This window comes from Homalodisca vitripennis, chromosome 5, assembly GCF_021130785.1.
Source record: "Homalodisca vitripennis isolate AUS2020 chromosome 5, UT_GWSS_2.1, whole genome shotgun sequence".
NCBI lineage: Eukaryota > Metazoa > Arthropoda > Insecta > Hemiptera > Cicadellidae > Homalodisca > Homalodisca vitripennis.
In genome coordinates, this window is record NC_060211.1 from 106,384,502 (window position 1) to 106,409,549 (window position 25,048).

A 25,048-nucleotide genomic window follows, 5' to 3' on the forward strand; every position below is an offset into this window, starting at 1 on the left:
TATTTTAATATCAGTTAAATTCACTTTAATGTTCCAGATTATTTAATACAGAACACACATGGATCATCATTATTGATGAGTATAACCTCACTAGGTTAGACTATTTTAAAAGTGACATTCATTTATATAAAGAAGTGAAAATATTTTAGTTTGTTATTTGGTTCAAAATAGTAGGTGAGGGAGAATACAGCAGACCTCAATCCCTTATGCTTCCTTGGAGATCTAGAATTTCTTTTTGATACTTCATCAAATATTTTGAAACATGTAAAATGTGGTTATGCTGATAATACATAGGTAAAGGTAATGTTGCTTTTGACTAAATATATTGTTGGTTGTTGAATATATTTATTCCCTTATATGAAGTAAATTGACACACTGCATTCTGTTTTTTATACCCTTTAGAGTTAACAAAAATGATTAATGTTACACATTTACCTGTTATTTCTTGATCATACAAGATAATAATAGTTAACATTTATTTTTGCAGTAAAAACCTCTGTTAAACTTAAACATAAGCATTAAAATAGCATGTTTAGGATTATAGACACAGGTCTACTTCAAAGCACACAAAATCTTTCAACAATGTACTTTAAAGTTGGATGTTCTTCAGTTCTTTATTTTAATAAGTTAGTAGGTATAATTTATAGAAAAATTGTAGTTTTATAAAATTTTGTACCAATTTCAAAAACTGGTACTTGTAACAGGCACTTTACAAATATGTACACATTTTCAGATAAAAAATAAAATAATAGATGCAAAAATTGGAATGTAGTAGGAATTTTGCTACTTATACAGACTTTATGTAAAAAGTTACAAATGTATATTTACAAAACTATTATTTATTAAAACTATGTGTTGCAGTTATGAAGTACATAATTAAGTAAAATAAATTGTGTGTAATGAACATTAATTTTATCACATTATTGACTTAGAGTTTAGGTTATTAACTAACAATACAATATTAAACAAATGTAATACATTAGTCCTACATTATAACTAATATACAATTTAGATTAAAATAAGCATGTTGGTTTATGGATATCTTACACAACATTGTCTTCTTTTGATTTTGAAAGGGTAAAAACATTACGTTGTGAATTGACAATATTTCCCAGCAAATTTCCTTTTACGATCGGTGTGTTTGGAACACTGCATTCTTCATACAGTTTGTGGTAACGAGGTGTGGTGTCTAGTTTGACCATAGTGCGTTTGAATGGTGAAGTGAAAGCAGTTTTCATTCCAACGGTGTTATAAGGGTTGCGGTTTCTGTTATAAATCACTAAGGCTAATGTGTTACCAATGGCTAGTAACAGAAACACAATAGAGAAAATTACTAAAAATGTTGGCCACATGTAAGAAGTTACTTCTTCAGCTAATTCATCTACTTCTGTGGCTTCCATTGCTATTTCGTTTTCTTTGTCGAGTTTGGCATCGTTGAGTTTGACATCTTCAATAACAGTGTATTGATAGAAGTTCAAGTCGTGTTCTTTTGTATCGTCCATCTCTTCACCTTTTACTGGCTTCGTCTTGATTTCTATCTTTTCTGTCTTTTGGGGTTTGCACACTTCCATGAATAGGTCATCCCACTGAAGATTGGATATCTCAAGTTTTTCTTCAGCTGCAGGAGATTTTCCAATATGCTCCAGAGGCTTAATATTATACTTGTACATCCACTCAACGAATGCTGGGAACTCTGACGTACACTCCAAAGGATTGTCCTGTATGTTAATTGCCTGAAGGTTAATTAAATGGCTGAAACTGTGTTTGTGCAAGTCCTTAATTTTGTTTCCTGCAATGTTCAATTTTTCAAGTTGACTCAATATTTTGTTTTCTTTCATGTATTCTGAATCATTTGCATGCCAGACATAGGAAAGTTGATTATTACTGATATCCAAGTATGAGAGAAATGAAGTTGTGTCAAAAGTGTTTGGGGAAAGATGATGTATTTTATTGTTTGAAAGATTTAGTTTCCTCAGATGTAAGTTGCTAGAAAATGTATATGCTCCCACCTTTGTAATTTCGTTATGTGACAGATCGAGAGTATTGAGACGATGAAGTTTGGACATCATTACATGATTTAATGATGTTAAAGAATTCATACTGGCATTCAAGATGGCCAGACTCGGCATGCCACTGAATGACGAGTTTGTTATGTTGTGAAGGCCACAATCAGATATGTCAAGTTTGTAGAGCCTGGGTAGTTCAGTAGAAAATCCTTCAAAAATATGCATACCATTGTTACCTCCAATAGATAATGTTTCGAGGTATTCATTCTCCTCAAAAATGAATTTGGGTAACGGACCTATAAGAGCATTATGGGACAAGTCAAGATGTCTTAACTCAATGAGATCCTTGAAGGTCTCTTCAGAAATCCAAGTGATTTTATTGTGAGACATATTCAAAGTAGACAGGTCAGGAACCCCTTCAAAAGTGGTTTTCTTTATTAGTTTTATGTTGTTAAGGCTTACATCTAACTCTTTCAAACCTGGCATATCTAGCTCCTTAATGTTTTCAATTAGATTATTTCTTAAATTGAGAGTTGTTAGCTCTTCTATATCTTCAAATATCTCATCGTTTAGTGTCATAAGCATGTTATCAGAGAGGTCAACTTCATCGAGCAATGGCACATTCTCAAATATATAATCATCAATTACTTTGATGTTATTTGACTTGAGATTTATGTACTGAAGGTTAATAACTTGCGATAATAATCTTTTGTCAATATTACTCAGCTGACAGTAGGATAGATCCAGCTCCAACAGCGATGAGGATTTTAAGAAATAATCTTGCTCGGCTTTCAAAAGCTGTGTAAGTTGAAGAGGATTGGAGCTCAGATTTATACGTTCCAAGCGGCTGTTGGTTTCAAATGTATCTCTGTGGATAAATATTAGACCGTTGTCAGAAAGATCTACATCAGTCAACTCACTGAGACCTTCAAATGCACCTACATCAACATAAGAAATTAAGCAGTGGGAAATTTGTATAGTCAAAAGTTGTTGCAAACCAACTTCTCTGAAGAAACCTTTTGTCAAGTTGATTTGTAAATCTGGAACAGAATCTACGATTAGGTATTTTACTCTCTCTGGGAAGAGCATGTCTGTTGAAAGTTGGGTACACCTTGCAATTGAGGCCATTCCTTTAGAGCAAGAACAATACTCCAGACAATCTTCATCATAGGCGAGAGCTACGGCCAAGTAGCCCATCACCACAACCAGGCAGATCTTCATCGTGAGTCTTCTGACCCTGTAACAAGAGAAAAAATTCTTTATTAACTATGGCCATTAATGTACATTATACACAATTCAAAGTACACAAGTCTAGTAAGTGAAACTATTAATAAAATCAAAACAGTCCCTTTCAACTGTCAATTGTTTCTTAAGGTACACAAAAAGAAATTGGCATGTGAAGTGTTACCCAAGTCAGAAAAATACAATAGGGCAACATTCATGATCACTGGACTTTATAACAGTGTAATAATAGATCATATGTTTTAATTTCTAAATGAACAATTTTGTTTATTTGGATATTTTGTTGGAATTGTTGCAACTCTGATTATGTTTGTTCTATAATAGGGCCTAGCTCAATTGTGTTTAAATTCAGGTAAACACTTTGTGTTATATCTATTACAAATAGTATGATCTCAATGTTGAAAGACAAACTACGTTGAAGCAAGTGTGGTCTCAGAGACCACCTATCGGTCAGTTTGTTAGCCACCTGACCTGACCAGTTCTGTGGCGGATTGTTGTCCCGACAGCTGCTCAGTGTAAGTGTACCAGTACCACAGCTGTAACCCGGAGGACATGTGTCGTGGTGGGGGCATCAGCTGTCCTGTGCAGCGGCCTGTGTCTGTCTGGACCCCGCCTGTTTGGCCTTGGGCAGGGCACGACTGCGGAATGCCATTCACTCCTCACAGAACAGAACCTACCCGTTCCGTAGTCGACCAGGACCAGCACCAATCCGATCGCAGCGATGACCGCTCTGTGACCGATTTAGAGCGCACTTTTACTTCCTAAATCACTCCGTACTCGGTTAGAACTGCTCGCATTGCAAAATAATTGTCGTTTCTGTGATTTTACTTCATTTCGTTGTGCTATTGATTTTTTTGTATCATATTGGTGGTTAACTCTATTGATATTTGAGCATATTTAATATGTAATTTGTGTTTATTTTCCTTTTCTGTTATTAATCATTACACTCGCAAATGTATTGATATATAAGTTCTATTTTAATACTAACAAGTTGGCGTTTAACAAAAGGATGTTACAAGAAAGCAAAACCGCAGGTACATATTTTTTCCAGTGGGGGCAAGCCATAAATTTACCGCCTTGTTTCACCACTCAACTCCGGCAATTTAAAAATATACTTGTAAACTGCTTGTAAATCAGATTGTAAATAACGCACAATTACCTAATGATTATTATTGTATTTTTTATTATAAAGATGGGGATAAACCAAAATAATTTTGTTTATGTACCGGTAACTTTTATCTGTAGTTACGTACATTTTAGGAAATATAAAATGTTAATGTTGCTATAATAATGTATATTCAAACATTAACGTTTTTAATAATTAATATTTTCAAAATTTTCACAATAGCAGAATTAACAGTACTAAAGTATTTTACATTATTTTAAGTTAAGACCATTCACTAGTTATTTTAAAAAACGAAACTAAAATACACGATTTCATTAAAAAACACACTAAAAATGAAAAATATCCAATTTACATTTTTCAATGCATAAAATCTGGTGTTCATATCGCTACAAAATGTATAATTATAAGGTAAGTGTACGCCACAACACGTGTCACGTAACGTGCTTCACTAAGGTTACATACACAATTGCAAATCTACATAGCTCACTTATTGCATTTTCTAGATGTCCTATGGACAGATAGACAGACACATAATCATACAGGAAAGAAATGTTTTCATCCTCCTTGCAGACAAAAACGAAATTGTTAGTATACTGAGTAATAAGCGTCAATGACGCTCAACCAAATTCCATGGTTGGACATGCACAATCGTATGACTCATTCTTGTGTACGTACCAGTGGCGTAGCGAAGGGGGGGTCCAGGGGGTCCGGACCCCCCCGAAATTTTAAGACGTATTAAAAAATAAAGCATGGAGCAGGAGAAAAAAGGACAGTTATCATTACTCTTGTCTACAAACATTAAATTGATTGATTTCACTGATTGAAGTGACCGTTGTTAAAAATATAATTGTCCTTTCGTTTAAATCATAAGGTATAAAACGATACTTTTGGGCTCGGCCTTTCGGATAGTGTTGTGTAATCACGGTATTTCTATAGGGCGCGGTCACGTGACGTCGCAAAGTAACCTGAACCGTAACACGGCGAACAGTTTAAATTAGCGACCACTTCGTTCAAATTCGTCGTGGGGACGTAAAGTGACTGCTTAGAATTTAGTTACGACGTTGATTTTAGGTATCATTAAACTGTAAACGTGTATATAATTATCGAAAAAAATCACTTTCGGTCGGAAAATACACTTGAAAAACTACTGATTAGAACTTCAACTAATTTGGACTCCAATAATTGAGGTAAACATGGGGTTTTCGATTGAGTTAGGACGACGATTTTTGTTATCATTAAACTGTACACCGTACCTATATAATTATCGAGAAAAAAATCACTTCCGGTCGGTAAATACCGAAGAAAAGCTCTCAACCGATTCAAGTTTTGACGATTTTGGATTTCATTGGTTGAGTGGTTGAGGTAAAAGTGATACTTAGTATTATGTTAGGATGGTGATTTTAGGTATGAATTGAACGCCGACTAATACATATATAATTATCGAGAAAAAAACATTTAATAATTTTAAATTAGAAACTATGGAGTCCCACAGGGATGTATACTTGGACCAGTCTTGTTCCTTGTGTACATCAGCAGGCGGAACTCATCGCTTCTGAGAGGGAAAAAACGGAATTCATGTATTCAGTACGATGTCCTCATAGAGGAAACTGATTCCACCAAGTTCCTCGGAATGTACCTTAATCGAAGTCTGACTTGAGACAATCACATTGAAAGTACCTGCTCAAAGGTTTCTTCAGGCATTTATGCTCTACGGAACCTTTCAAAATTTTGCTCCTGGGATGTACTAAAAATGGCCTTGTACACCCCCATATAATGTACGAGTCGAGGCTATGGGGCAGCTGTTCTAAATACAAATTTGAGCGAGTATTTAGAAGTCAAAAGAAAGCTGTCCGCATCATTTCAAAATTTAAATCCCAAAATTCATGCAGAGATGCCTTTAGGGAGCTTGGATTCCTAACTTTGTCCTGTCTCTACATCCTCGATGTCGCCCTGTACTGCCGATTTAAGTGCGAGTTCGTCCGGGGCAGGGACGTCTATCAATACGGGACAAGAGGCAGGGACAACCTTCGGTTACATCCGCACAGAACAGCCGCATTCAAACGTTTGCCATCCGAGGTTGGTGTTAAGCTCATCAACAAGCTCCCTGATGAAATCAAAAATTAGAATTAACCAACAAAATTTAAAGGTCGATTGAGACACTTTTTGGTGTCGAGGGTGTTTTATTCAGTGGAAGAGTTTATAATGAGCCGCTGGGATGAAATTTAAAGTAATTCGATCATCCTCTATTTCTGGTGGTAAAATTTAGAAGATTTTAAAACGTATGGCTATAAGTATGTATCAGTCTTAGGAATGAGTGTGGACTGTATACACAGTATGAACGGGTATGAATAGGGGCAATTTAAAATAGATATACATATTTCTAAATAATTTTATTTTTCGATTGTGTGTAATTTTTATTATTGTTGACACAATAAAAAGTATTTTTATTATTATATATTATTACCTCCGGTCGGAATATACCGAGGAAAAGCTCTACTGAATCAGATTTTGACGATTTTGGATTTCACTGGTTGAGTCGTTGAGATAAAAGTGGTACTTAGAATTATGTTAGAACATTGATTTTAGGCATCAATTAAACGCCGACTAATACTTATATAATTATCAAAGAAAAATTGAAAAAATCGCTTCCGGTCAGATAATACTCCGGAAAACCTCTACTGATAAGAACTTCCGACTACTTTGGATTTCACTGACTTATTTCATTTTCCTTAGTATATTCCGATCGGAAGTGATTATTTTTGTTTTTTTTTTCTCGATAATTATATATTTATTAATCGGCGTTGAATTAATCTCTAAATTCAATGTCCTAACATAATTATAAGTACTACTTTTACCTCAACCACTCAACCAGTGAAATCCAAAATGGTCAAAACGAATCAGTAGAGAGCTTTTCTTCGGTATTTACCGACCGGAAGTGATTTTGTTCTCGATAATTATATAGGTAGTCGAGTACAGTTTAATGATAACAAAACATCGTCGTCCTAACTCAATAAAAAATACCACGTTTACCTCAATAACCGAAGTCCGAAGTAGTTGAAGTTCTAATCATTAGAGTTTTTCAGATGTATTTTATTTCCGACCGAAAGTGATTTTTTCCGATAATTATATACTCGTCTACAGTGTAATGATACACAAAATCGTCATTATAACTCATTCATAAATACCCCAATCAGTGAAATCCAAAGTGGCCGAACTTCTAATCAGTAGAGTTTTTCCGGTGCATTTTCCGACCGTTAGTTTGATCTGTACCCGAGCAACGCTCGAAAATCGTCCTTCTTTTCTAAAGGTTTTTCAGCCGTCAATGGTCCAATGTCCCCGAAGGGGTATTTCATTTTCTCCACAGAATATAGTTGAGTCAATTATAGGCTTGAATGAAGCTCTGTTTTGTTCTTTTTCTTTCTTATCCAGTGAATCTTTTCTTTCTTATCCAGTGAATCCAACATCACTTTGGTGCCTTCTACTCGGCCAGAATCGAACTTCGTAAAGTTTCTGTAGCTATACAAGAAAATTAGTGGTACTAGAGTTGCTGTGAGAGTTTAATTTGCCTATTACATCTTTCCACTTTCTATAAGGCGTAGTTATTAAAGCTCCATATTTTTGGTATTTACCTTTGACCAGTGAATTCATTGGCAAATAACACACAAAACGTCCCCCTGATCCTCCGGTTTCGGACCCCCCCCCCCGAAAGAAATTTCTGGCTACGCTACTGGTACGTACACGAAGAAAATATGAAGTGTCATACACAATTTTAAAGTCTGCAGATAAAATCTTCCTAGAGATATCTTGCCACATGATCCATTCACATTTTTGTTCAGTAAGATACATTTTATAGCAGTTTTCAATAATAAAAGTACCTGTACGCTAGCGAGTGTACTACAAGTGTGGATTGAACTGAAATCTTGTCATAGATTTTTGTCATTGACTATATAAAATCTCATATGATTGTACACAGTTTGTTTATACATTTATTTATTCTGCTATTTTCTCGTTGCCATGTTGGTTACCCATAAGACTATAAAACGTGTTCACTAACTATATCGAACTCAGGGGTGCTATAATATTAAAATTAAGCACCATGAAAAATTGCAAGTATATAAATCAGTTAATTTTAGAGATATCGTGCGGACAGATACAAATAAAACTGTACCTGTTCTTTGAGTGTTACGCTTCACTAACGCCAAGCTAATAAATTATTTTGTTACAATAAGAAATATACAAAATGTCAACATGTCTCCAGGAGTGCTAGTTTCTGTTTGGTTTATACCTTCCGATTGAACCCACACTGGAACAGCAAAACTGATGTGTCACATACGGACAACGCTATGGATGTCCAGGAGTGGCACATTACTCGAGACATTGTGGTGCAAGGGTACACGATATTGTGCAACTTTACTATAACGGTTATATGTCTTTAAAAGCCAAAAAGAATAATTTCCCAAATACGCATACATGGCGTTATATGAGAAAATATACGTTCCTAGTTACATGTCCGACTATATACATACATGACTGAACCGTAAAGGCTGCAATAGAATGTAACTTTTCTTGATATTGAAGTCTTATTTGCACATGAGCAGATGCATCAACTTTAATTAATTATTATTCCTAAATATCGAGCGTGTGTTTCAAGCTTGATTGATTATTCATTAATTGCAATAGAATCCAAGCTTTCAAGTGGGATGTTAGTATATCCACACATAATAAGAGTTCTCTGTGTTACAACTTAGCGTCCAACAGTGTTTTTCTGAATTTATTTAAATAATTTATAATTATGTTGAATGAACTAATAAGATAAAGACAGTGTGTTAACTCCAGAGTAGGCCCATAATGTAGTATGGAGGTCATAAGTAAAATTCGTAAAGGCTATATTCATATGTATAAAAAGATTCCCATACTTTTCTTGTCAGCACCTATCTAAGCTATGTCAACTCTTTACCATCAGATGCAGTAGCATCCACAGTTGAGTTCTTGTGTGAAACCAAATTGTCTGTTTTATAGAGTATCTTGCTTTAATACAAATATTAATTTTAAACATTTTACTGAAAGGTGAAACACATTTCCTGATTTGACGGAGAGGGACAATTTTCCCCTTGTCCTCTCCCTCCCAACTACATACATAGAACTACCTACCAACCAGCCAAGACTGACTGTCAACCATCGTATTCTCAAGATCAAGGTAAAGATTAATTAACGGGACTACGAACTAGTTTCTGTTCGAAATCGATCACTGTAACTTATTTCGATAAAACGGGTAAACATTCAAAGCTTTGATGTCTTTTTATGGTCTTGAATTCATTTGAACGTGAAATCTAATCATTGTTTGATACGTTAAAAATCTTTATTTCGGTCTGCGTCATCACTTTAAGTCACCATAAATTACATACAGTATACGGCAATTCGGAAGCAAGTTAAACTTAACAACTACATCTAATTGGAAAAATTCGCAAGAGCCGTACAAAATAAATGGTTCTTTCTCTCCAAACCTCAACACAAATCGAGCCGTGTAAGAGGAAATATGATGTAGTAGATCGTACTAAATTTATACATGTACGTGATATGTATCTCCTGGAGGAGGAAGTTTACAGATCAGGATCAGACCAGGCAGTCTAAATATGACAACAATAGAGCACTCCAGACTGCAGCCCACGCTTCACGAGGCTTTGTCTGGTTTACTTTCAGTTTCGAAGGTTCGGCGACAATCTTCAGTAGAATTCTATAGCTGAATAGAAGGACAAGGCTGAGTCTAGCCGTCTCTGGCGCCCCTCGCTTGTTTTTGTTTGACTTTCGCAAATATTTGCTAATTCTTCAGTGAACAAAACTGCCAATGTTCAAGCGATTTTCAAATGTACAGAGTGTGTGTTGTTAAGAGGTGTTGCAAATAGCTAAAAAGTATTACTGTTGACCAACGATATTAGTACTAGTACTATATTAGTGATAAAGTAATAGATTATTTCCTTGTACGTTAACCACGATCTATTAAATATATTTTACTATGTTTACATAACTTTTTAATACAGTTTGTTACATGTGCGTCTAGAAATAACATTATGACAAGTTTTTAATTTGGCAAACATCTTCAATCCGTGTCTTGGAATTAGGTTAATGTTTTAAGTGCGAATACAGGAGGGTCACATTGTTGTTTATTCTGAGTTCAATGACACAAACTGTTGTACGATAAAGCGAGATTCATCTTGCGGGAAATGTGGCGTAATAAATAACTCTGGGCAATAAAAATTACATACTTGAACTTTTCTTCTATAATGTTTAAAGGATGAAGGTATTAAACAACGGATTGTACCTGTACAATTTAATTCAGTATATAATTGCAATGTCTCATGATCTTATCGTATTTTAAATATTATAACGAAAAAGGCATTTAAAATTGAAAGATAGTCAAACTAAAAGTAGGATTTATTCAACGTACACGTATAAAAATTAAATAATAATGCCACTATTAACGTTTTTCATATATTATCTTTAGTGGACATAGTGAATAAAACCCTGACCCAGCACAGAAGTTGAACAAAATATAGCAATTTATTGTTTTGTACGAAAAAAATATCTTGTGCGTATTTTGGATACGTCTTGTAGCTTACGTACACAGTGGCGTATGAAAAAAACTAAATTAAAACACATCGCGTTTAAAATTATTAATATAAAGTTAAAAGCATTAAGGTATTCTATTATAGACACATAGACATTTCTTTTGGACTATTTTTTTATTGTCTCGCGGTTGTATGCAAGGTGTAGGGTTTGTGCAGTGGGGTAGTGTTGTAAAGTTGTAAGATTTATGTAGTGAGGTTGTATTGTGAAGTTGTAAGGCTTTTGTAATGCGGTTATATTGTAAAGTTGCAGGGTTTGTGCAGTTAGGTTGCAGGATTTGTGTAGTGCGGTTGTATTGAAAGTTGTATGGTTTGTGGAATGCGGTTGTAGGGATTGTTCAATGCGGTTGTGTTGTAAAGTTGTAAGATTTGTGTAGTGCAGATGTATTGTGAAGTTGTAAGTCTTATGTAGCGCGGTTGTATTGTAAAGTTGTAGGGTTTGTGTTTCTTCTGACTTTTCTAGACCCTTAAGTATATGCAGGGGTTTTTATGTACAACATGTCCTGTTATCAAGTTTGAATTAGGCAAATTCCTCGCCATATGTTGTTATTTTTTTAAATTATAATGCATGCTTAACCTTGTCTTAAGTTTTTGATTCCATCCTTAGAAACGTAGCAGCTGTATTGTCAGCAAATGTTCTAAATCGTGTCAACCTTTCAAATCAGTTATTGTAAACAATGAACTTCAAAAACATATGGAAATACTATTTCCTAACGCAAATAGCCGTCACCCATAAAGTTTTAATCAGTTTTAGTTGACATAAGGATACATAAATAAATAAACAAAATATAAGTTCAAGTATTATGGTATAATAGGTTGAAATCAGCCAAAACATGGTAGAAGGTGGTTAAATAGTATTGGCGATCACAGACGAAGATGATTTAGAAACGCTACCGGAAGGGAAGAGAGCGGTTGGAATGCACAGAATGTATTTCTTAGAAAATAAGTTAAACTGTGGTTTTATGAAAATGCCGTTAAGACATTTAACTAAATGTTACGAATTGTGACGGAATACTTGATAGCAACAAACTGCAAAATAAGCTTGGTACTTCACCTAGGCCTTGAGGTACTTAAGAGATAATTTTAAAATTCCATTTAATGTCATCCCTTCTTCCCAAATCCATTTCCGAAAGGGTCTCGCCACTATGTATTCCTCTGCTTTTATACATTTTTACATCACAGTCATAGTGTTGGAAGGCGGTTTTGGTGTTTTCACTAATGTAGGGATATGATGCTAGGCTGGACTTGATTTAGGCTAGCACTGTTTACTAATAGACATTACGGAATATAAACGTTATTCATGAAGGGTACTTTATAATGAAAAGGAGTCCCACTAACAAAATGTTTGACTGATACGTAGCCTATACTAATTTAAGTTAACGTATTTATATATTTTTATTGTTGTACAGTACATAGAGAAATAATTATTTCGAGGTGCTATCACAGAGAATTCGGAATTCTCGAGCGTTTGCGTCTCTTACATTTACTTGACCCCGTTCATGTCTACGAGTTTGGAAGTTCAAACTACCAAAGAACCTTTAAACTAGATTAACGTATTTATATCTCCGAAGAACATATCAAGATTAAGTGATTAAAAGGATCCATATCCAGGACGAGCTACAGCTATTATGGACTAAGAAAGTGTTACGTTCTGTGATGAGGGAATTCCTGCCCAAGATGGTAACCGAAATCAGTATATTATTGAAATAGTTTCTAACAATTCCCTTCGTGCAGTCAGGACAGTCAGATGTAAGGCCCGAAATAGAAATATCGTCGAGGCAGCAACATAAGATCTGAAAACAGGTTGAGACTTTTCCTTTCCCTCGTCGTAAAATGGCTTTCCCTCCGCACAACATTCTCCAGATGACAACCACATTTCACCACTACTAATACGACCTGATCGATTACTATGTGCAGTGGTACTATATTTCAGTTTTCATCTCTTTACTGCCGGTAATTTGAACTCTCTTGTGTCAGCTAAGCAGTAATTTTTTGAAAAATTGTTTGGTAAATAGGGCGTGGGAGACGTAGCTCAGTGAGGGTTTACAACTGTGTAGCGTTGGCCAAGGTTGCGTTGTTCTCTTGTCAATCCCCAAAATGAGACTTTGAGGAGATGGAAGTACGCAACAGTCTGTAAGATACTGTATACAAGAAAAAAGAGCAGAGTTGCGAGAATTGGTGATTCTAGATACAGTGAGATTCTTTGAGTAAACGTGATGACGTTCCATTTGTTTGCCAATTATCACATCGTATTATAGCACGTTACACAGTAAGTCAGTGTCTCAGAGTGTCTAATTTTTCCTTCCCATGGGATCCGGTGACCGATAGAAATGTTTTTCACGTTACATTCTATCTCTCGTCTCAACCAGAGTTTGATGGAGTTATGTAGTTTATGTTTGAAGCAGTGGAATATAGTTATAACCTAGAAATTTCACTGACAAATTCTTTGCGCAATAAGTCTATTGCTGAACAGTTCGATTGTTGATCTATCAGCCCTCCGTGGTAGTCATGCACCTCTACAATCTACAAGGTCTTGCTTGGCTCAGTGCTGTCGAGAAGCGAATATAATCGATTTGGTACCAGTATTGCGTTGACAATGTCTGTGTTGAGCATGTCACTATCCTAAGTTATTAACTTGTAAAAATCACGGTCGAAGTTGCGTCATCTTAACATCACATCTCTAGAATGTCGGAAGATCATCTGACAGGGTGATCCATTTTGCAATTGCTAACGTTCTTTTCTGAGTTATGATTGCCATATAGGTTTAGAACCTCTATGAACAGAGTTCGATACTCAAACAGGATCGATGCTCCCAGGTAAATCGAAAGTCGACGAATCATCTGTATTCCTTAAGGGAAGACGGCATACAAATGTCCAGTGGCGTACTGTTTGTCATATATAGGAGACTGCCATACATTTATATGAAAGCTGCCACAGAAAATCAAATGTTCATTTAAGCATCGTGATTTCGTTTTTTTCTTGATACTGAAGCTAAGTTTACATGTGTTTCTTAACAATAGTTTGAGTGTAAACGGTATTACTAAAAAATGTAATTGTCCTTGGATGGTTTAGTGGTCAAACAAATACATTCAATTTCACTAAAGATGAAACTGACGTCATCACCGTACGGGGTATCGAGATGTTGATGAAAGCACGCGGAAGTACCTGATTGACACCACGGAGATCTGACAGAGGCAGGCAGCCAGAAAGTGCACCTCAGCACAACACACAAGCCATGTTGACAGCTCGAGACCTTGCCGCGCTAATCGGCCAGCTCACAACATGGCGGCTTGGCCTCTTATCGGCTGTTTGCACCTACTTATCAGAGTGGGAAGTCGTCACGGCGGGACGCATAGTCGACAAATTATACCTGTACTGAAATGACAGCGAAGCATTCAGTGAATCAATGCTTACATCCAAGGTCTCGGTTACAAGGCAATGTCTGTCGCTTCACATTGATAACAAACATTGTGTAATCTGCAAAATTAATTGGGCAATACTGAATCATTCATAGCATGCATAAGAGTTTCCTGCTTTATTACGTCATCAATTGAAAAACGTGATTGTCATACACAGGATTGAATTTAAAACCACATTAGGAGCAATATTATATACGGTTAATTGAATGTGCCTAATTTATATATCGAATTTACTGCATTTTTCTTTCAAGACTTTGCGATTAAACCGAGTACCAAAATCGGGAGTTGTGGAAACACAGTTCAAATGCTCACCAAATCAGATAAAATTCAATAACAAACAATATTTAAAATTTAAATTGTAAGGTTGGAATCCAGTTACGGTACTGTTGCATTCTTTCTAGTATTACTTATTGACTTTCAGAATAACGTTGCGTTACAAAAGTACATCAATCTTATAAGAGAATTTAATATACAATGTAAACAATAATTTATTCTAACACCGTTGACTTCGTTTGCTTTTGGAACAATCCAAGGCAATAGCATTACAACAAGTGGTAATGGAATATATAGGCCAACAACGGATTAGAAGAAGAGGAGAAAATTTGGAGGAAGTTGTACAAACAGCTAGTGGTAGGTAAATAACACTCTTCTTGCAACCAGGCGAGGATGTGAATAACTTATCAGCTACCATCAAAAACATGATAACCATTGAACCTGATTATTTTTCGCATTACAGGTTGGCTGTAAATGCGGACTGCATTCTTGAGTTCGGATTACATCATCACTTGGTTTTTTTATATTGTATTTGCAAAATACCTTTTTTTGTAATGCGATCGAAATCGGTGTACTTGGGTATGTGAACAGTAACTTACGTAAATCAAACAAATTCCTAAATCCAAATTTAATTTTACAATTGGAAAAGATGTAAATTATGACTCGACCAACCAAACACATAAAATACTGCAAATAGTTTAACTAAAATTTAAAAAAGCACAACTGACTTAGGTGGTATTTAAATCAGTGTTTTGTTTGGACTAAAATAGCCTAATAGCTACCTCCAAATCTCCATCCAAGGGCACGAATCCAAGGAGGTTCGTCGAATGCCATTAACATTTATTTAATACCTGCTTTGAAATGTATGTTGAAACGTATTTGATTTATAATTCAATCTAGTCAGAATGAAATTTATTTGGGAAGAATTGCAATAAAGACATTTTATCCTCTTACCTCAACCATTCTAATTAATACATCTGTATTTTAGAGGCTTCCTCTACTTAAGTACAATTTATATCCCATTCTCTTAGCCAATAGCTGTTGGTTCATAACATTTGTAGGAACTATAACAAATAAACTTTGTTTATAAACTTTACAATTAAAAAATGTCAGTTTTGTTCTGTCTTCAATATTACAAATTTAACCACCTTCTTGTTTATTATTTATTGATATTTATGTCTACATCTGTCACATCAGCAATTTGAAATAACCAAACTCTGTTGTTAATAGAGTTTTATATTCAACATGCGATTTAAAAAGGATAGTCCCACTTGGGAGAGTTTTAAAATGCATTTATGTTTATACACACATTTTTAATTAAATAACTCTAAAATGTCATTTAATATATGTTTGAACTGTAATGTGGGTAGTGGAATTAAACTATATTAATGAAATAGTAGACTACGTAAACCATACTTCGAAATTGAGATATTTCTTATATGATTGAATAGTGTATAAGTGAACTATGGAATGAAAACAAATTCCAATCTATGAAACCAACCAAAACCATGCAATTTTACTTATAGTACTTTTACTTAATATCAGAGGTGAAGTAGTTTTTTCCATTGAAGAATCCGTTTATAACCAATTAATATTCCATCCCCTTGAGATCCATCCATTCCGCCGATGAATACGTTATGGTATTCATTGCCTCCACGTTTTGGTTAAGAACTCCCAATGTTTTTGAACTAAAAAACGTTCAGTTGAAAAATGGCCGTAACTACACCTTTTGATCAACGTGTCGATAGCAAAATAGGTAAAGATGTACAATTACCTTACAAGAAGGAAATTTAATTCGTGTGAGCGTACAAACAGAGGATGTGAGTATATTTAATACCAGTAAATTAATTAATTAATTGACTCTATATAAATACATGCAGTATTCCAAATTAAACAGAAAAAGTTTCAACTCGCATTAATTTATCATGTGATTATCTAGCAACGCTCGCTTAATGATTCGGATTAAATTTAAAAAAAATATTTAATGTGTATGCCTCCTAAACATAGCTTACATATGACAATTTTCTCTGTAAACAAGCACAAAACGAAATACGACAAAATTCATAATTAAAATAAATGTAGCCTACGCATCATTTTTCAAAAGGTCTATTCCACATAATCAAAACACTATCAAAATAATGGATTTTTTTAAAATACTGACGATATTGCTCCAATACGAACCCCAAATAGGACTAGCGTAGTAAAAAGGTCTTTTTATCCCCTGAGAACTATGTAATACCGTATGCAGCTTAATTGAAGAATAATGGGAGATGTCTTATTTAAAAAAAAAAAATATAACGCATCCAAACGCTATTTAAGTTGTTCCATATTTGTATGGTTTATTCCGAAAAAAATGTCAAAAAGTTTATATAAAAATCAATAAAAAGCGTTTGGATACGTATTAAGTTAATTACATCTTTAAACTGAGACATCTCCCATAATGGTACAATAAAAGGATAATAAGGATACAATAATGGTACAATAAATAAGGATTACATGAGTTTTAACACTGTCTTATGAGAAAACCTCAAAGTCATATTATACTACAGCCGGACCTTACTCTGATATTTCACTTGTTAAGCAGAACACGTGTTACACAGTAAAGGTCCTGAAGGTACCGTAAGCGTGCGTGTGGGGACTCCACACAGTCGCAGCGTGAGCTGTGGTCTGACAGTGGTGTAAAGCTTACAATCATTATTGACAGCACGTGTAAGTTTTTTTCTCTTTTTCTTCGTTTAGGAGCGGCCCGTGCTGAAACGACCTCGAGTTTTGTCTCATAAGTGTAATGCTTAACCTCTTGTTAACAACAGTGTTGCGTTTTACTTGTAATTATACTTTAAGGCCTACTTTTGAATATTTAAACTATGAAGTACAAAAAAGATTTAGAATTTCCATGAGTAAACAATACAAATAACAAGTTTTGATTTGCAATATATTTATATTGAGATGTCTCTCGTAGTTCTACGATTAAAATAAGGCCGTACAAGTGTTTGAGGTTTAACTTCGTTCATACGATATGGGTTAAAATAAAAATGGCCGCTAGTAGAACTCTCAATTAATTTTACTATTTTTGAAGACGAAGTGGAATATTTATTTTCAATGTTACTACATTTAAATAAAACTCTCAAAGCAACAACAAGAACACAAAACAAACAAAGAACAAGGAACTTTTATGAGCGTCGAAACGTTTAGTTTATAGTTTCTTTAAAATGTTGCTTAGAAAATTGGAACCGTTTTTGAGCTAGCTGCATAAAGTGTCCCATAAATCGAAACTCTATGTACTCTAAACCTCACTGGCCTGAGGTTAATCTCAGAATTCTTCACCAAATATTACCCCAAGTCCTCTTCAGTCAGCGTTCTTCATGACCTGCAGACCACAATGGCCATTGCGAGGATTCTACGGTTTGGTATCAGTATAGCAGAAGATGTGGACTTCGTTTTCTGACAGTGTCTACCTCGAGCGGTGAAAAACTGGAGAGTTAAGTAAGCTAATGATGAATATTTTACTATTCATGTTTTCGTCGTTACTATTTTTTACTTAGACTAACTACATTTTTTCAATGCTTATTAATATTTGTTTGTACAGGATTGTTGCTAAGGTTAATTTTGAAGGTGTATAAATCTTTTTATTATAAGTTCTTAAAGCAGTAATTAGGGGGGTCACTTCTAAACTTTCTAAATGCCTTTGTGACCATATAACAATAAGTAAATCAAAATCTTCTCAATGACGCCAACGAGCTGGAAGCAGTGCTGACATTTTCGGCCAGTCGATGGAAGCCTACAGGGAGTGTCTCAGACGCCACCTGAAGCCTTAACTTTCTTTTTTCTCTTTCCCTCGTTTAGTCACTAAATTGTTCTCTCTTCTGTTAGAGTGAGAAACGTATTCAATACTGATTTTTTAACTGTTGTTATTGTTAAGTTTTTTGTTTTTGTTACCCGATTTATACTCATTGCTTCCCGTTTTTGTTATTATTTTTTTGTTCTTGGAATACTTTTACTGTTATTTTATTAATTTATTACACTCATTTTAAATCTTTTTCCACCAAGTAGTTTTAATTCAATTAACCTTACATGCTGTTTACTTTAAACTGTTATTTACGTTAACTGCGATTTTACGTTTTATCTCACAATATTGTATCTAGTATATGTACCGTAATGGGAAACTGTAGAAATAAATAAATAAATAAAAATATTGTTTGCATTTTATGGCCGATTTAAAAGGTCTATTTATTTATCAAAAAAATAAATAGACCAACAGAACAGAGTTCAGGTATATGTTTCGTTCAGTACCACAGTACCAAGTGCAGCACTAATAATACACTACGTCGTCCAGTGCTGGATGGTTCCTGGTAGATGAACAAAATTGAACTGCTAAAGTAGCAAATACTATATGTAATCAAGATGTATGTTTAACTACATGGTGAATAGCTAAACGGATATTGTAAAGTAGTTTAACCCTTTGAGTGCCGCAGCGTTTTGCTATATGGTATGCATAAAATGCCGAGCAAAAATGCCTGGTTTTTCAAAGGGTCTGGTTAAAAATTCATAACAGATTTATTTATTGGTATAATTTCTTGGGGTTTTTTTAGATAAATATATTTTCTTTATACATATAATACATTGATCACTTATTTAACGTTTTTATACAAATAAAAAAAAAATATTAACAAAAACTTTATGAGCAAAAACATTTAGTTTTTTATTTTGACACAGCTTAGTATTATTGAAATATTTGATTTTTTCACTTTTAGTTGTATCTTATACTCCATTTAATTCTTTACAATAAGACATATACATTTTTTTTATACTTATAAATAAAGTTTGGAAAATAAATATGAAAATATGAACCACTACAAAACTAGAAATTTTCTAACTTAACCTAACACTCTGTGTATTGTCTACACTTATAATGCTTAAATCTAATGCCTGCAATACTAGGTCTTCATTGTCAGCAATGTTTTTACGACTCATTGTTTATAAATATCACTGAACAAACATAAAAAACTATACAAACGTATTTAGTAAAGTACTAGATGCTTACGATCGCCGTAACTCGCGGCCGTCATTGTTCTACTTACACACAGACTAGAACAACATACACAAACGAAATAATTTGAAGATACTAACACTACAAACCCATTTACACTTAAAAACTTTCAATATCATTTGTGAAATAAACAGCAGCGCAAACAAAACACGTGACGGCTCGTCCGCGAAGCGGCCTATTCTAAACGCGACTAACGCGCTCACTTTACAACCGCCGTAAACATCAGAATCTAACCAAAATGCAACAAAACCTACATCAAAAGTTACGTTGAAGCCTTTGGAATGCGTATGTATAGTCATTGAGCCAATTTAGATAAACACTATATAAAATATAAGCGTTATTGCAGAAGTCGCTAACAGCGATTCTGGCATTTCTTGCATATGATGCGGGATCGCTGACAGCGATGCTCCGGCACTCAAAGGGTAAAATAAGATTATGGAACTCAAAAGGTATAAGTAAAAGCATTACATATACTTTGCATAAAAAACCCCTAAAGCAGAATACATCGACTCATCACATGTTCATTTTTCGCAATTTTAATACATTTGGTATTAACGCACGGGGAACGCGATGCCGCGCCCGCTGACCCGAAGTATGGCGTTCGCTTAATTACTCTGAAAACCACACTTTTACTAAAAACATTTTGTATAATAACTAACGATTAAACGTAAGCAACAACTCTGGTGGGGGGGGGGGGGATTTATTTGAGCTGTATTTTGTTAAAGCTTTGAGTAAGATTTCAAAGTGAGACTTCAATCTTCACTGTTCTATCTTTTCTGTGACTGCTAAGTAAAAGACAGTAAACGATAAAAAAAATGGAAAGAAATACCAGTGTGGATGCGTGATTATTACCAAGAACTTGATGACTAGTACTACTGATGTTTTCACCAGCAAGCTAGCAACAACACATAAAGCCAGTAAGAGCCTTGCGTGAACCGGTTTATAGTACTGGCGAGCAGCCAATTTGTGCTTAAAATAGACAAACCTGAAAGCGTGTAATTTGCGTGTGTGAAGTGCACTGAGTCTTACAACAGACAATGTATTTATAATGTACGGTAACACTGCATACAACAACAAATATCGGTTCCTGTAGGCGCTAACCAAAGAATCAATCAAATCAACCAGATTAATAATCTGAAGAACTTAGTAAGCGTAAGCGGTAATCTTGTAAGATTATAAGACAAAATATACACGATACAGTCATATAGAAATACAAATAAAAACGGCCCATGTACCTTTAAATTCACAAAATATCTCTGTATCGTGTCTTCCAAAATTTAAATAGGCTACAAGATGCGGTAGTTGCTACAATAAGATGTAAATATTGTGTCCATGCTAACCACCCCATATAAATAAACTCGGACAGTCAAAGAGTGAAGGAATAATCTAGAATAAATGAAGAAAAGCAGAATATTATTTGAATACCAATTAAAAATTGCAAGCTTCATAATGCAGATAACGTTGATAATTCAGCAAAACTCGTGTATCGAGCATTACGTGTTATCTATGGAACAAGAGGTTCAGCGAACTCAAGTGATAAATAACAGCCAAAAGATCTACATGATTATTTTGGATTATTGCTAAGATAGCAACAATATCAATTAATGAATGCTGAGTAAGCATTAAGAAGTTTGTTTATGTTTCTCTTCATGGCACGTGTCAAAATACTTTAACTATTTAGTTTACAGACTCGTATTAGAACATTTTGATATACTGAACGTTAATGAAATTTAACACAATGGTTTGTGCTGTATTTAACGTTCAAGCTATTTTTTTGGTTTATTTAGGTACCTTTATTATACAATGGTATAATACAGTGTATGAATACATTCAGTAAATATTTAATTAAAATTCTTATCAGAAAACATTTTCGTAGTTAACCTAGTTCAAAATATATCAAATGATTTGTCTAGTGATACATTATTTAAATTGTTCGGCTAATATGTCTTGTGCAGTGAAACCGAAATAAAATCACTGTTATACATTTTAATTATATGGAGAATAATTTAATAAACGTAAAGTTTTACAGAACTAAAGAAGATTTCACGGAAACCTTGTTTAGATACGACAGAAGCGGTTATTGAAACTGTGAACAATCTGTGATGTGTGCACGTTAGGTATTCGAAATTAGCACCTTTGACATTGTCGCTTCATGTTTGCGCTGCTGAAGGAAAAAAATAAATGAAGGAGGTCGTCACGCAGAGGGCGCTAGCGGCATCGCACCACGAGGCGCAACGAGCTGTTCTCTTCGAGGAAATCGTGTCTATTGCAGAGGATATACAACACAAGACACAATGCACGATTGTCCAAGCGCATCTAGCCCATTTTGAGTAATGAGACATAAGATATAATTTGATAAATCCTAGGTTGACGACCAAGTAATAGAGCGAACGGAATTCATACATTCCATCCAAGAAGGAAACCGAGGGTACAAGCAATCAGGAAGGAGTCTCGCAGGAGTAACCTTTGGGAGAATTGTCCTGATCCTAAATATTGTACATTTAAATGGTTGGATAGATGTTTGTTCTTCTATCACCCAAACAGCATCTTTGTGTCATTTTGTTTGGAAATGTTTTACGAATTTAGGTTAAATATGCTCAAATAATGCACTCATATAATAGTAACTCTAATAAAAATTTACGTTAAAAGTTCATACAACTATACATCCGTAATATTTGCAGTTTAAGAACAGTGATAAAATTAACATGTTTCAAAATTATTATAGGGAATCTGTCACTTTACATCACAGGTGTGACATTACGACTCCACCTTACTAGGCCTACATGTGGTATTATTTTAAACACGGACGTACCCAGCGACGGGCAGGGGAAAAGGCAAACTATTTTAGAATAAGCACAGACAATCGATAGTATAAGAGTGACATGCAACTAGGATATAAATCTAAGTTTTTATTACAGAAAAATAATTGAAGTAAATGATAAAGCACTGATATTGTTGATTACAATTCTGGTTTCATTCATATTTTCCATTCTAAGGTTTTTATGAGCTGAACGACCATGGCTTAACCATCCCCCCACTTTTTAACCCGGGTTCGCCTGTGATTTGAAGGTGAAAACGGAGACGGGAACATCTTTTAATGATAATTACTAATTTCAGGAGTCCTTTGGAAGGTAAATAATTTTTAAAAGATATCGCCCCTATTACACTGCAGGAAGACAACTGGTAAGAGCTAACATTTTTATAAATAAAGAAAAGGAGGTTTTACCAATTTTTGGGACATGATTACGGTTACACTCAAGTATTGAAAGATTCTACTTTTGATACATAATGTATCAGTTAAACTCTAAAATAAATTAAAATTCCAATTTTTAGTATTGTATGATTATACGAATAACTAAAAAGAATCGTTTAATGGACACAATTTTTGTCAGGGCTGACGACATTTAAATTTATCTAATATTCCCGTTTCATCCAGGCCATTAACATTATCTGTTCCTACCCCTCGGTCTCTGGAACATGTAAAACTACTGACTGTCTTAGATTACGAATTTTATTATATGTTAATATGCGCAGTGCTACATTATAAGTACATTATCTGTTGTAAGACTCAGTGCACTTCACATGCGCAAATTACACGCTTTCAGGTTTGTCTATTTTAAGCACAGATTGGCTGTTCGCCAATACTATAAACCGGTTCACGCAAGGCTCACACTGGCATTATGTGTTGTTGCTAGCTTGCTAGTGAAAACATCAGTAGTACTAGTCATCAAGTTCAGTCTTGGTAACTGTCATGCATACTGTTATATCTTTTCATTTTTCTATTTTTCAATGTCTTTCACGTAGCATCCACAGAAAAGATAGGACACAGAAGTTTCACTTTGAAATCTGAACCAAAGTTGAAGTTGGAATAGACCAAAATAGCTCAGTTAGACATAATCTTTTAGTGTTTTCAACATAAGAGTTAAAGGTAGCACCCACAGAAAAGATGGAACATAGAAGCCTCATTAGATAGTGATGTGATAAGACTGTTCACAGCGCTATCCAACAGCTGACCTAGGAAATACCATTGGCGAGACATAGCGCAACAGTATCGACTTCTGTTACTTGCTTGTAGTTACTAATGCCAGTGAGATGACTGTGTTTCGGTTGTCTTTGGTTGCAATTTAACAGTTAATGGTGCAAACCCAATACAAATTTAGGGACCACTTTTTCCTAACCAAGTTTTTTTTACTTAACTAGACGATGCAGGCCCTTATAATTAAATTTTCATTAACCTCAACCAAGGCCAGACTATAAGTTGAACGTAGTTACACTATACAAATTGAAACTACAGTTGAGTGACAGAGATCTCATTTGTTTTAATTCTGTTGAGAAAATCTCCCCAACAGTATGCTTGATGTGTACACGTCTACTCTATAATGGGAGTTATGGGGTTCAAAAGCAATCGCTTAAATAATCATTATAAATTACTACACAAAATTTAAGAAAAGTACTAATTTTTAAAAAACATTATAATAGTGGGTGGACAAATTTTGCTATTTTTATAAAACTTAGAAACAGTTCATACTCTATTTAAAACCGTATTGTCATCTTCTATTCACATGTTTGTAATAAGCAACACTTAGTTTTATAATGTTATTTGGAACATACAACCAGACTTCTACATCTAGAACTAAGACGTTACATTCTACATTATTTGTGAACTATACTGACAGATGTGTTTTCCATGTCATCACCCTTAGAATCCTATAACATCGAATACATTGGCATTTAATTTGGGCTTTGGAAGAGATGTTGAGCTTAGAGTTTGAAGAGACAAAGAAGCTTTACATTTTTACAGACTTGGATCTGCACAAATAGAGTGAAGGACTTATAAATACCTCTTGACATGATCCCTCTCCACCAATGGTGTCTGGTGTCACGTAGCCTACAAAATAACCATTATCTGACGACCTTGACTAGGCTGTAGCCTACCGCACATGTCTGGTATCAAGTGTGGTATGGTTACATAACAACGGGTCTAGGCCTCACTTTTTCTATTCTAGCCCAATATCTTCAGTGCATGCATTGTTGTCACTTGAGATTATACGAACTGTAATTATCACAATGTATTCAATTCACCTGCTTGTTAATCTTACTCTGCCCCTTCTTCCAAAGATTTAAGATTAGAGTAAGGAGGGGTCTGTTCAGTACTCGTCGTACGGTGTACCGTAGATGTAACGACATAGAGTGCTCTGGACTGGGCAGAATTTAAACTTAAATCCTGCGTCCGCCGGAAATTGTTTTAAAATATTTTTTAGATTTCGTTCTGAAAAATGATACTGAGGACTTTTACCTGTATGATAACATTT

The 25,048-nt window shown here is 34.6% G+C and overlaps 1 protein-coding gene across 1 annotated transcript; it reads right to left on the reverse strand.

Annotated features, from left to right (window-relative positions):
* Nucleotides 1-24,598, reverse strand: LOC124362657 (leucine-rich repeat-containing protein 15-like). The gene is made up of 2 exons (XM_046817351.1): nucleotides 24,578-24,598; nucleotides 1-3,243 (listed from the first exon to the last, which is right to left on the reverse strand). Exon 2 carries the CDS (start codon nucleotides 3,225-3,227, stop codon nucleotides 1,044-1,046), a length of 2,184 nt encoding a protein of 727 aa, XP_046673307.1. The 5' UTR covers nucleotides 3,228-3,243; nucleotides 24,578-24,598; the 3' UTR covers nucleotides 1-1,043.
* Between the last annotated feature and the right edge of the window lie 450 nt (nucleotides 24,599-25,048).